This window comes from Neolamprologus brichardi, unplaced genomic scaffold (assembly GCF_056152115.1).
Source record: "Neolamprologus brichardi isolate AB-2024 unplaced genomic scaffold, ASM5615211v1 NODE_ptg000038l+_length_1369362_cov_1, whole genome shotgun sequence".
Lineage (NCBI taxonomy): Eukaryota > Metazoa > Chordata > Actinopteri > Cichliformes > Cichlidae > Neolamprologus > Neolamprologus brichardi.
The window spans coordinates 870,830-885,324 of NW_028270040.1; the positions used below are offsets into that span (position 1 = coordinate 870,830).

A 14,495-nucleotide genomic window follows, 5' to 3' on the forward strand; every position below is an offset into this window, starting at 1 on the left:
GCGGTCTGTGACTCCTTAACACAGCTGTTCCCAAACCAGGATGTGATGTTCTGTGTGAGGATGCTCTCCACAGCGCCTGTATAGAAAATCCTGAGGATCTCCGGAGACACCCTGAACTTCCTCAGTTGTCGTAGGTGATACAGGCGCTGCCTAGCCTTTTTGGTCTGGACCTGAATGTGGGCAGACCATGTCAGGTCTGAGGAGATGTGGACACCAAGATACTTGAAGGACTGCACCCTCTCCACTGGAGCTCCATTGATGATAATGGGCTTGTAGTCTCTGTGCTGACTCCTTCTGAAGTCCACCACCAGCTCCTTGGTCTTGCCAACGTTCAGCTGGAGGTGGTTGTCCTGGCACCATGATGCCAGATTCTTCACTTCGTCCATGTAGGCCGCCTCATCATTGTTGGAGATGGCGCCCAACACCACTGTGTCGTCAGCAAACTTCACAATGGTGTTGGAGCCGTGGGTGGCCACACAGTCTGAAGTGTAGAGGGAGTAGAGCAGTGGCAAGAGGACACTCCCCTATGGCGCTCCCGTGCTGATGGTGATGCTGTCGGAGATGCACCTACCCACCCTCACCACCTGAGTTCTGCCAGTGAGGAAGTCCAACACCCATGCACACAGATGGCTGTTGAGTCTCAGATCCCTCAGCTTTGTGAACAGTCTGCAAGGCACTATTGTGTTAAACGCTGAACTGTAATCAACGAACAGCATTCTCACAGAGTTACCCTGTTTCTTGTCCACGTGGCTGAGGGTGGTGTGCAGGACGTGGGCAATGGCGTCCTCTGTGGATCTGTTGGGTCAGTAGGCAAACTGGAGCGGATCTGTGGTGTCTGCGATGGAGGAGGAGATGATGTTCTTCAGCAGCCTCTCGAACACCTTCATTACTACCGAGGTCAGTGCAATAATCGTTCGGGAATGGGGGTTTGCTGTTCTTGGGCATCTTTTGAAGCATGTGGGGACCACAGACTTTGGAAGTGAACACACCTGCTAGCTGGTCAGCACAGCAGCTCGGACGCCATGCTCCACGATGCTGATCACCGGTCTCTCGCTGATGACGGCACTGTCCTCGGTAGTCAGGCGGTAGTTACCATTAGCCGCCTGGCTAATCTCAAAACAGGTGTAGAACTGGTAAAGCTTGTTGGTGAATGCAGAGTTGGCATTGATCGGTGCAGCGTCCCTGGTTTTGTAGTCCGTAATGGTGCATAGTCCGTGCCACATACTCCGTGTGTCGGTTGAAGCGAGACTCCATGCGCTCCCGGTACCGGCATTTGGTATCTCTCGCTGCACGCCGTAGGAGGCGCTCATATTGCCAGTGGCGAGACCCATGTTCTAGGAGGCGGTCCTGGCGTTCACTGCAGTGCGGACCGATCTGTCCACCCACGGTTTCTGGTTTGGGAATGTGGCTCTTCTGATTCTGATTCTGAGCTTCTGATTGGGCAGACCAATGTTTCACCTCCCTCGTGGTTACTTCTTCCCTCCGTATGTTTTGTTTATACTGGGGAATGAGGAAGATGACGTTGTGGTCAGACTTCCCAAAAGCCGGGTGTGAGACAGCTTTGTAGCCCTGCTTGAATGGCGTGTAGCAGTGGTCCAAAATTCGATCCCCCCTCAGCGGACACGAGACATGCTGGTAAAAGTTCGGCATGACTTGTCCAAGGTTTGCTTTAGTCTCCTGCTACAATGAGGGCTACGCCCGGGTCCTTGTTTTGAAACCAACTCAGCACATCATGTAGTTCGGACAAAGCCATACCTGTGTCCGCTTGGGGTGGGATGTAGACCACTGTGGCGATGACCGAGGTGAACTCACGGGGCAGACAGAAAGGGCGGCACTTAATGCTCAGGAACTCCAGATGTGGCGAGCAGCCGCTGGAGAGAGCAGAAATGCTCCTGGCATCAAACCACTTTCTGTTTACCATGAAACACACTCCTCCACCTTTGGTTTTGTTCGACTCTGCCGTTCTGTCCGTGCGGAGCACAAAGAATGAAACAGACGGAGTTATGGCCTGGTCCGGCACGGTGGGGGTCAGCCATGTCTCTGTGAAGCACAGAATGTTGCGGTCCCATTGGAAGGTGACTCTTGCTCTTAGGTCATCGAGCTTGTTCTCCAGTGATTGTACTTTGGCCAGTAGGATGCTGGGCAGTGGTGCGTGATGCGCCTGCTGTCTTAGTTTATTTCGAACGCCAGCACGTTTCCCCCGGCGCTTCTTTGTTCTGCACCTGGGGTGAGTGGCCCGTCCTTTGTTGTTGTCTGCGCTGCGTAGTATCTCAGGCAGCCAGGATGGGTCGGGTTTAAAAGCGCCCAAGATTAAATGTGCAACCTTGTCACCGATGTTTACAAGTGATCTGCTGTCATAGACTATAAAACTAGAGGATTTTGGGAGGTAAACCAGAGCAAAAAATAAGTAAACCACTAAAAAGGTGCATAGTCTGAGCGGAGCGGTCAGGAAGGCGTCTGGATGTGGCCGCGCCATCTTTAATGGTCAGGGTTCTTCTGCCCTGTGATAGGAGGTACCCCTCCAGACTGGCTATCTTCTTCAGCCAGTAGCTGTCAGTCATGTCAGTTCCTGTCCCAAACTGTTATCTGACTGGATGCTGCTGTCAGCCTCCACAGCACTGTTCTCAGTGATGAGCGGTGAATGACTGGACTCTTTTGTCCTGAAGTCGATAATGTTCCACTTGGTCTTATCTATGTTTAAGATCAAATTATTAACACTGGACCAGTCCACCAATTGCTTCACCTCCTCTCTGTAGGAGAGGTCGTTGTTGTCCTGATGAGTACCACCACCGTAGTGTAATCTGCATACTTGATAATGTGATTGGAAGGAGATGCCAGGCTGCAGTCAGCTGTCAGAACAACAGTGGACTGTGGACTCAGCCCTGAAGGGAGCAGATGGAGTTGTTTCCCACTCTCACTGACTGAGGTCTGCCAGTGAGGAAGTCCAGCAACCATTTACACATTGGGGTACGGGTACCTGGGGGGTCAATTTGCTCACCAGCTGCTGGAGGATGATGGTACTGAATGCTGAGCAGAGTTAAACAGCATTCGTACGTGACTCTTCTCCTCCAGATGTGCCAAGCTCAGTGTAGGAGAGAGGAAATGGTATCCTCTGGCTGGGAAACAAACTGGAACAGGTCAAGTGATGATGTAGTCCTTTACCAGCCTCTCAAAGAACTTCATCATTATGGGAGTTACTTCAACAGGGCAGTAGTCAGCATGTGGGGCTACTGGGATACTGGGAGACTAGAAACAGACTAGTGGTAGAAACATGAACAACAGTTTGCTCCAGTGAGGATGGATGTCATCTGGTCAGCACACTTTCTAATTATCAGTGCTGAAGTGTCGGAGCCCACTGCCTTCCGTACATTCACTCTTCTCAGAGTTTTTTGAACATCAGTCACATTGAGATTCAGTGCCTTCTCATCAGGGTGAAGAATGGGTTTTGAGTTAGTTGGGAAGGTTTGTGTTGTCCAGAGATGGGCAGTAACGCGTAATCCGATTACTTTTTTCAAGTAACGAGTAAAGTAATTACTATTGCAAAAACAGTAATTAGATTACCGTTACTTTCCCGTAGGAACGCTGCGTTACTGCGTTACTAAAACCGTGATTTTTTGCGAGAATGTCTCATGACAGTGACGTAAGCGAGTGCGACGTTCATGACAACAGCTGTGTGCAGATCAACAGTGGATCATATATCGAGTGCAGAGAGAGTATGAGCGTGCAGCGTTTAAAGCGTGGAAGTACTGACCTTACTTTGAGTTTGATTCCATAAAAAGTGACAAAAACATTAGTGTCCGTTGTGCGTGGGAAGAAAACTTCTTTTTACAGCAAAAAAACCCTAAACTTCCAAACAAGCACCGAGTAGCTACGACGTAATGGGAAACTCACAGAGAAACTCGCGGATTCTTCCACTGACCGCTGCACACCTGCACCAGGGTAACCCTCCGCCTACCCCACTCCTGCTTTACAGGTGAAAATAGAGCAACAGGACCGCTAGTCTTTGACTTTATTTATTTTCTGCTGTGTTTTACTTGCATCTATTTGAAAGACTGAGTGTAAACACACAAAATATTTTATTTTATGTGCTGGAATGTGCAGAAAATAGGTTTAAATGTTAAACTAATTTCTTCCAGTCAGAGAATGTTGCAGATAATTAAATTTTTGCTTGATGCATAAAGTTAAAAGATTAAAACTAATAAAACAAGTTTTAAAAAGAGACTTTTCCATTTGATTACATTTTGTATGATGATTATGTAGAAAAAGTAGAATTGGGCTGAAAGATCTATCACTTTATCACCTATTGAGGTTGTAAATCGTGTTTTTAAAAAGTAACTAAGTAACTAAGTAATTAATTACTTTTGAAAATAAGTAATCAGTAAAGTAACGGGATTACTTTTTTGGGGAAGTAATCAGTAATTAGTTGGTCAAGTTTCGAGTAACTTGACCAACACTGGTGTTGTCACACAGTGTTACCACTGTCCTCTGCCACATGCACCTGGTGTTACTGGGGTCTGATGCGTTCCAGTACGGGCACACTTTGCTGTTCTTACGGGACGGTTAGGGTCGGCTCTCGCTGTTCTGAGCTCAGCCTCATCACCACATCTGAAAACAGTATTCTGCACTTTTAGCTTTTAGCGACCTCCTGCTCCATGGTTTCTTTTTGGCGCTAGTGGAGATGTTATTCATGACACAGTGGTCTTCTGTGCATTTCTGGATGTCAGCAAATATCATTGCAATACTACTTGTCCACATTAGTGTGCTGATTATCAGTGGCAGCAGCTCTGAACATGTCCCAGTGCATTCAAAGCAGTGCTGTAAGGCTTCTATTGCCTATGTGCAGGTATTAGCATCACGTGTGTGTGTGTGTGTGTGTGTGTCGCAGCTCAGTGATGGTCTGACAAAGAGTACTCAGGGGCTCCTCTGTGTTTATGCTGCACACGGCTGTGATGATAACAGTGCTGAATTCCCTCGACAGGTAAAACGTCTCCATTTAACAGTCAGCTAAGAATCCAGTTTGCTTATATGGGAAAGTAAATGTTAGTAAAAAAGAAATACTAGAACGACTCAGGCCTCAGACTTTACACAGCAAGCCGCTCTGAAATAGCTGAAAGAATAACAAAGAAGTTTATTAAACTGAAATATCTAAAGCACTACAATAAGACAGATGATTATACACGCAGTTCATGATTTATACTGTAATATTGGATGATGTTATTTGTGTAAGGCTCATTCAGAATCAGGCAGAAACCAAATCTGAACAAGTACGCCACAGTCTCCGACACAAACAGGAACATCTCCTAAAGGCCTTTTCCTTCTCACAATCAAACAAGTATGTGATAGTTGCTATTTTTAGATTGTTCTGCCATTCTGTCTCCTCTGCTCTCACCCTCATCCCCTCTTTCCTGTCCTATCATGTTAGTCAATAATGTCCCCTACACAGGGACTCCATACTCCCATTCCTGCCACTCCTACTGTGCCAAAGCCTGAAAACATTGGTGCAGCTGAAACAATGTTACACACGATCCAGCCTGTAAAATGAGCAGGGAACACTGAGGCTCACATGTCCATATATGGACCTGGACCGACCTGAGTGAGAAGAATGGGTTCACTTGATGAATTTACATGCAAAACAGAGCCGAGAGGCTCCCAGGCTCAGACTTTTACTTTACAGCGCTGCAGGCCCGGTTAAAGCAAAACTTTCAGGATAACGTCTGACTGATGCTGTGACCCACGTAGTAGGATGGTAGATGTAAACATGCCTGACTGAAATGTTGAGTGTGGCAGAAACAGGTGTTTCAAATTGTAAACGCAGAGGGAAGTAGAGCTGAAACAGGTTGAGGATGAGCAAAATGTCTTCTGACAGATTGTTTGTGCGATGTTCTTTCCACAGACGTACGGCGCTGTGGTAATAAATCCTCTAAAGTCAGATGATCTATGCATCTTATTGTATGCATGGACTTCCATTAAAAAGCTATGTTAATACATCATTGCACAGAGACCAACTGACTTCGTTCTGAAAACCGTTCGACTCTGAGGATGCTCATTTTATTACCAGAATAGCTAAAAACAGCAAACAGGACACTGAGCAGGAGACCTGAGCCCAACACTCGCTCCTGGATTTATGAATATCAAAGGCATTTTAAATAACACAGCCTAAAATCATATAATCCCATTTTATTCAACCAGATTATCCGTCTTTGGTTGGGGCACCAGCAGCACAAACAAGAGGTCCAGGTGAGTGAACCTGATTAACAGAGCACCAACCAACAGTTATCAGCTACCTGTGGCATCACACCTGGGAGTCAAAACAGCCACAGTCCTAATTCTGAACATAACCACGATCCAGCTGGTGCAGTTATGAAAAGCCCTCCCCTTAGAGTTGTTATAAAATGGAAAGTATCCACAGATGTGGACAGAGGTCAAACTAAATCGTGTAGCAGGCTCAAACATACTTTAAAGTTTGTTCTAAAGTTAGACAGTTTGTAGTTTTGAAGCCTGACCTTTTACATTTACATTAAAGGGCTGCAGTTTTTAGCACATTAGACACACACACACACACACACACACACACACACACACTTTAAACACCTGGAGAGCTACTTTGTGTTAATATCCTAAGTAAAAACCCACACCTTCTTGATTTAGTTTACAGACTAGAACCTTTAGACTGGAGTATAAATGAAGCTACAGATCGTGGTCATGTTCAAACCTCCACGTGAATCATTTGTCATTCCCATGATTAGCTTTGAATCTTCAGGACTAAATACGAGCGCTTTATTCATCAGAGGAGCTGATCTGAATGACAGAAGTGGGAGAAAAAGGAATGAGGTGTGACGCGGGTGGAGTGAGGGGAGGTGGAGGAATGGGGCCGTGACTGGTTCCACATCAGGAGGAGTGGAGGTTAGAGTGGAGAGTTGGGGATGCCTGTGCAATGAATCAGCTGTTTAAATATGATCCCTGCTCTTCATCGTAACACACCCATTCACTCCCTCAAGAAGAGGAGGTATGGATGCACACCTCCTCTTCTTGACATGCTATCTATCATTCCTCCTCACAGTGCTGGAATGAAGCCCCTCAGGCCAACCTGCTGCACTGGGCCCACAGTCTTTATTGTTGTAGCAGATTTAGACTTAAAGTGCAGGGATGGAAAAACCAGCAGGCACTGTCCTGGATATACTGCCACTAGCTGGCTTCAGGTCAAAGAGCCACATGTGTTCAGGTGTAAACGAAACATCAGCACACTGAACTTTATAAAACAGTCTGTCCTTAAAGGTGTTCATGGTTCAGTGCACAGAGGAGTGCGATGTTCACCAATGGAAACAAGCTTCTCACTCAGCACCACGACCTGAACAGACGTCTGACTGAGCTTTTAAAAAACTGCAAAAATTAAACTTCACACAAGAAACGGCTATTAGCAGGGCAAAGTAATCAGTAATCAGTAATCAGTAATCAGTAATCAGTGGGTGCACATTTTCTTAGCTACTGATTGGCTGTCGAGTTATTTTTTTGCAGGTCAGTGGAGCTGATGGTGTGTTTAAGTGTGACAGCATGGACATCTGCAGCAACGAGATAATAAAAGCTAAAGCTGCGTCCACACAGCACGTCACTGTGTTGCTGTCAGTAGCAGATATTCCTAAACTAGGGATGCACCGATACCGATACTGGTATCTGGTATCGGGGCCGATACTGTAAAATGTGTGTGTACTCATACTCGTAAAAGTTAACCGATACCATGAACCGATACCAACTTATTTCATTAATCAGAGGGTGGCTTGTCATTTCTGTTGTAGTTTTTTAGATTGGCCACTAGGGGGACATCCCACACTAAACAGGCACAGGGTTAGGCGAGTGAGACTGGCAGCTCCAGATAAAAAGAGAAACTGGAGGCTGCTGTAGCTAGGCTAAACAAAATGTCAGCAGTGTGGAACAGCCAACTTTAACTCGGGTTTTGGAAAAGCGATGAAAAATGTCAAGAGAAAATCCACGGGCAGTGTGTGTGTGTGGTAGAAGTATCGGTTTTTGTACTCAGTATCGGCAAGTACTCAGATCCAAGTATCGGTATCGTATCGGTTTGAAAAAATTGGTATCGTTGCATCCCTATCCTAAACCTCTATGCTCACTGGCTGCCTCGAGTTTGAGAAAAGTTTAAAGTCAACAGAGTTTTGCTACCTGTGGTTACTTTAAGTTAAAATAGACAAATGTGACTGATGATTAAAGCTGAAGGAAGAGAGCAGAGCTGGAGTGATGAGAGGAGCTTGTAGAAAGACTTTGTTGATCCCAGAGTGATGTGAAACGTAACAAGTGTGATGTGGACTAAGAAAAACATGCTGTGTACTTTGGTGATGGTGGGAGAGTAGAGCTGCGAGCTGTGCTGATGTTTCCTGTGGTCAGCTGCATCCGAAACCTGATGGCGTTTAAAGATACGAGCCAGGAAACCAAAACAATGCAAGACGCAAGGTGATCATTTTCACTGCGTGTAAACTCTTTACACATATAAGCACCTGATAAGTTTACCACACGCTACTGCGGTGCAGAGGATCACATTCCAGGCCAGATCCTCACTGAGTGCAGTGAGCTCTCGTCTGGCAGCGTACGGCCTCAGCTGTCAGGATCTGAACACAGATGTAAGAGAGTAAATCTCAGGCTTGCTGGACAAGCAGCTCAGTGAGCCAAGCGCACACAGGCTGACACAAACACACACCGGAGGAGGAGAGCGGCTCATGCTAACAGGGAGGCAGGTGCTTCATGCGCTGACAGAACGCCCTCTGGTTAGTTTCCACATACACATCGTAGCGCGTCACACAGCATGGTGTGGCGTTACTTTCATTGGCTGTAATCACTGGTTGTAAATCGACATATAATTTAATATGACTGAGGTCATAAAACCCAGGAAAGACACAACCTTGCTATCCTCTGTGATCATTAGTCTTCCAGGGTGCATTTACATATATATTAAACTATACATGACACCTGAAGTCAACGGCAGCCTTCACTCGTGGTGGAATCATCATTTATATCAATCTCAGCTTGTGAGGGAGGCCTAGCAGGGACGCATCGGACTACAGCACAGATTCAGCCCCTGTGCTTCACTACAAAGCCCTCGTGCTGTTTCCTCACTGTGTGAGCCGGCCCCTGTAACAGCACCTGTGCTTTTATTACCAGCAGAGCACCAGGCCAGGGCCTTTCCTCAGGGAACCAGCAGTCTGAGTGAAGAGTGGGAAATACCTGAGACATCAGAAAACTGTGTGTTTCTAGGCTGCAGATACACTCAGAGCCTCGGGGTTAGACCACTACGTCCTGATTTTGTAATAACGTTTCAACACAGTGAAGCAATCCAAGCTGTGGAAATATATTCTCAGCACTGCAGTAAAGCCATTTAAATGAATACTAATGCTGTTAGTATGGCTAGTTAGTTGGTTAGTATGTGAAATGAGAAACTTTCTGCTTCTTAACTCAGATAAAACTGAGTTCATTGTACTCGGCGCTGAAAAGCTTAGAAATATGGTATCTAAGCAGATTCTTACTCTGGATGGCATTACCTTGGCCTCCAGTAACACTGTGAGGAACCTTGGAGTCATTTTTGACCAGGATATGTCCTTCAACGCACATATTAAACAAATATGTAAGACTGCGTTCTTCCATCTGCGCAACATCTCTAAAATTAGAAATATCCTGTCTCAGAGTGATGCTGAAAAACTAGTTCATGCATTTATTACTTCCAGGCTGGACGACTGTAATTCATTATTATCAGGAAGTCCTAAAAACTCACTGAAAAGCCTTCAGCTAATCCAAAATGCTACAGCAAGAGTACTGACAGGGACTAGAAAGAGAGAGCATATTTCTCCTGTTTTGGCTTCCCTTCATTGGCTTCCTTCTGTGGAACCAGCTTCCAGTTTGGATTCAGGAGACAGACACTATCTCTACTTTCAAGATCAGGCTTCAAACTTTCCTTTTTGCTAAAGCATATAGTTAGGGCTGGACCAGGTGACCCTGAATCCTCCCTTAGTTATGCTGCAATAGACGTAGGCTGCCGGGGGATTCCCATGATGCATTGAGTTTTTCCTTTCCAGTCACCTTTCTCACTCACTATGTATTAACAGACCTCTCTGCATTGAATCATATCTGTTATTAATCTCTGTCTCTCTTCCACAGCATGTCTTTATCCTGTCTTCCTTCTCTCACCCCAACCAATCACAGCAGATGGCCCCGCCCCTCCCTGAGCCTGGTTCTGCTGGAGGTTTCTTCCTGTTAAAAGGGAGTTTTTCCTTCCCACTGTCACCAAAGTGCTGCTCATAGGGGGTCATATGATTGTTGGGTTTTTCTCTGTATCTATGAAGCGCCTTGAGGCGACTTCTGTTGTGATTTGGCGCTATATAAATAAAATTGAATTGAATTGAATTGAATAGATGTTGCTTTTGTGTATATTGTTTTGAACAGCAGCATTGTGTTAGGCTCATGGTGATGCTTAAATGTGGTGCATGTTCCACGTGTCACCTTAATGCTGGAATCACGTCAGCACATATTTCTGCACAGCCATCAGTATGTAGACTTTTACATGTTGTTATAGGATGAGCTAACGCTCAGGAGGTGGAGCCGATCTAACTGGAAGGTCGGTGGTTTGATTCCTGGGATGCCAGACTCTCTCTACCTGGGCAAGATCCTAACCCCAAGTTGCTCTGTGATGCATCTCTCAGTGTGTGACAGTGATGTTAGATGTGCCTGTGTGAATGAGGTTGTGTAAAGCGTTTTGGGTGCTCAGGTAGAAGCAGTCCATATAAGATCAGTGTTCCTGTGAGCGCCTGAGACACTGCAGCGTTTGCAGCTGAGATTCAATATCCTAAATTTTCCCCAAATGGTTTACAAGTAGTGGAAACAATGTTGCACATTTGATGTTTGAAAATATGCATATTCAATTCAATTCAATTCAATTCAATTCAATTCAATTCAATTCAATTCAATTCAATTCAATTTTATTTATATAGCGCCAAATCACAACAAAAGTCGCCTCAAGGCGCTTCATAGATACAGAGAAAAGCCCAACAATCATATGAACCCCTATGAGCAGCACTTTGGCGACAGTGGGAAGGAAAAACTCCCTTTTAACAGGAAGAAACCTCCGGCAGAACCAGGCTCAGGGAGGGGCGGGGCCATCTGCTGTGATTGGTTGGGGTGAGAGAAGGAAGACAGGATAAAAGAGTGATTGTTCTCTATGTATCCATTTGTGGTTCCATGCACTTCTACTTTAGGTTTAGTTGCTGCCCCGCCCCCCCCCCCCCCCCCCATACACAATAAAGAACGGTTTAGAATATGTGCGGTCACCTCCAGCATGACGGGGCCCTCTTCTCCTGTGATCTTTGATCTGCATGACAGACAGCACCTTCATCCAAACACTGTGAACATGAACAGTGTTGGTTTTCCACCAGGAGACTCTTCACACGATGGCCCAAAACATTATTCAGACATGTTTTTTCCTCTAATTTGTCACACATCTGTTTGCCCTCTGTGTTCAGACTGAACGAAGACGTTGACAGTGTTAATGTTTCCAAGTATCAGTGTGTGTCCCGTGCTGGGGTGTTGGCCAAGTGTTTACTGTCTGACTTTTAAAAAGAATCTGCCCTGAAAGGCCAACAGAGGAGAAAACTGAAAACAGAACAACACATTGTGGCTTTGCTTGTTTAATGAAGATGAATCTGATCTTATGTCATAGTTGGCAACTGTAGCCAAAGCCAGTGTTTCGAGTTAGCGAGGGAGCCGGTGATTGGCATTTCAGGGGGAGTTTCTCTCGCCACAGGGGCAGGGCGCTTGGCTAACGTTAGCAAAATCCCAACCTCTGATATTCCAAACAGACTGTTTTGGAAGCTTTCAGCCCTCAACTTCAACAATTTATCGGGGACTAATTAAAATGTAGATTTACGATGTTCTCAGATTGAGAAACAGTTCAGTCATTGAATTCCTTCATATGTGATGAAAAGATAAGTTTGTTTTGCACTCAGAGTCCTGCCCTGCTTATCTGCTGACTGCTAAAAAAGTCTCATACTCGTACAGCGAGGCGCAGAAGCCAGCAGCGTTGTGTAAGTGTGTTAGCACAGAGTTCGACCGTGTGCAGTCAGGCAGTCTGCAGCGCCTAAGATGGAGCCTCATTGGACTGAGGGAAACAGAGAGAGGTGGGTCCAAGCCACGATGTCTGAGTCAAGGGTGGAAACTCTGAATGTTCTCGCGCCACTGTGCAAAAAGCTGCAAGCTATTACACATCACAGTGCAGCCTCTCAAGCTAAAAAAAGAAACAGGGCTCTCCTCAGCTCCCCTCAAAGAAAAAAACATGCTCTTCTTAAAAGAAACATCTGCCCCCAATCCTCTGCTTCAATCCTGACGCATGCTCGTGGTATTTTCCATCTTTTTAGAAATAGTGAGGAAAGACTGAAATGACTTTCTGAACCGTCTGACTCTGGCTGCCAGTAGGTGAAGGCTCTTTGTGCTACATACAGCATGCTATGGAAGAGATACCTGCAGGCCACCTGTGCTGCAAACTGAAGCTGCTGTAGTTTTGGTGTTGAGAAGGTGGAGCTGCAGACACACACACACACACACACACACACACACACACACACACACACACACGATCTCTGCTTCCCTGTGTCGTCTAATAACTTAATGCCAGTAGGACATTAATGATAAGATCTCAGGAACTCAGGAAATGGATCATAAATTGGAGAAAGAGAGGACGCTGTGTTTTCTGATAAATAAGTGTGAGTGCAGTAATTGTTACCATCGCTCCAGCTTTGTTCTGTCGGCTCATACTTTAATTATTAAGTGTGATTTGGAGTCATTTGGTTCATGATTTACAAACTCTTCATCCTCCTCAGTCTAATGCTGTCGTTGGTTGATCGCTTCACTCTAATGCACTTCCACGAGCATTTGGCTCCTTTATTACATAATAATTACAGTTCTCTGCTTTTATTTCCATGCAGAAACGTTTCTGTTAAAAGATCATTGTTTTGTTTTTCAGGAAATTAAAAGTCTGTGGATGATCAGGGTGGTGTTTGAAGTGCAACACGAGGGCGCGTCTGTACAACAAAAACACTATCGTTGCATTTGTTTGTCAGAGTAGTTCAAAGGTCAGACTTTCTTTCTTATCATCTGTCCAGAGAAAGTCTTACTGGTGTGTCTGAGAGTGAAAGCAGCTTCCAGTAAGAACCACTCCCTCAGCATCCCAGCAACACCTTCACCAGACTAAACCACCTTTGTGGGAGTTTTCAGTGATTTGGCTCACAAACCAAAACCCTGCTCGGTTATTCGGTCCATCCATGAACCACACCCGCCTCTCTCCCACATCAAACTGACACATACTGAAACACAAACACTCTCCCACCTGATAAATCATGACTTTGAAGTTGCGTCTCTTGAGCAGCTCCGCCTCGTTGTTCTCCAGCTTCTTGATCTGGCCTCCTTGCTTCTCCAGCGTGGCGCGCACTGTCTTCACGTTGACGCTCACCTTGCGCACCTTTTCCATCATCTTGTTGACGCTGTTGGAGGTGGTGCTGTGGCTCTTGGTGAGTTTCGTGAGCTCGCCTTGGATGCTGGTCACCGTACGCTCCATCTCCTGCTGCCTGGCCTCCAGCCCGCTCTGGGTCTGCTGGATCTGGTCCACCGCCCCGATGATCTTGTCGAGCAGCGAGAGCACCATGACCCCGTTAACCTGTGGATCGGCTTTAACGCCGTCATCTTTGTCCTCGGCGGCGTCCCCTTCTGTGCCCATTGTGGACAGCTCTTTCTTGGCTGCGGCGAGGGCGTTGTCTTCATCATCTGAAGGTGGAAGGTTAACCTCATCATCAGAGATCTCAGTGAGCGTTTGAGGCTCCAGCTGGGCACTTCCAAACTCCAGTGCGTCCATGGCTGCCATGTTGGTAGATTTTATAAAGTGTAATCAACCTTTTTCACCACAGTTTCTTCTGGATTACTTTCTCCCTCCTTATCTTCCCACCTGCGTCTTCCTCTGCTCTGCTTTTTTACTTCCTATTTACAAACTCTCTGATCCCTCTCCAGCACACATGCATAGAGCCCGTCTTTCTCGCTATCTGTCCGTTCTGTCTGAAGCTCCTGGAGTCAGTGATCAGGGCGAGCGATGCTGGATGTGACCACATGAGCGTTAGGATGTAAATGGCTCACCAGGCAGAGAGATCCTCCAGTCAAGCTACAGCCGGCAGCGCTTTTTTTTTTCCAACCCACCCTCCCTTTTTTCCACTGGGCTCTCCTCCTCTCCTCACACCCCTCCTTTATCTCCTCCCTAAATTTACAAATTTCAGTATGACTCCACCTAAGTCCAGCCCCTCATGACTCGACGGCACACCCACATGGCCTAGCCCCGTCCCATCAGCGTGGCTGAAATAGTTAGCAGAGCTGCACTGATCTGCTCGTATACAAGCTGAGGCACAGCCGGAGGAGGAATGCCGAGCTGGAGCTATTCTTGTTTCCATTCCTGTCTCCCTGCTCTC

The 14,495-nt window shown here is 46.2% G+C and overlaps 1 protein-coding gene across 1 annotated transcript in view; it reads right to left on the minus strand.

Moving 5' to 3' along the window:
* cavin1b (caveolae associated protein 1b) overlaps positions 1–14,200 on the minus strand; it is a 29,597-nt gene extending 15,397 nt beyond the window's left edge. Inside the window, exon 1 of the mRNA XM_006801637.3 lies at positions 13,373–14,200. Within this exon, the coding sequence (XP_006801700.1) occupies positions 13,373–13,903 (531 nt within the window). The 5' untranslated portion in view covers positions 13,904–14,200. The remainder of the gene's footprint in view (positions 1–13,372) is intronic.
* Between the last annotated feature and the right edge of the window lie 295 nt (positions 14,201–14,495).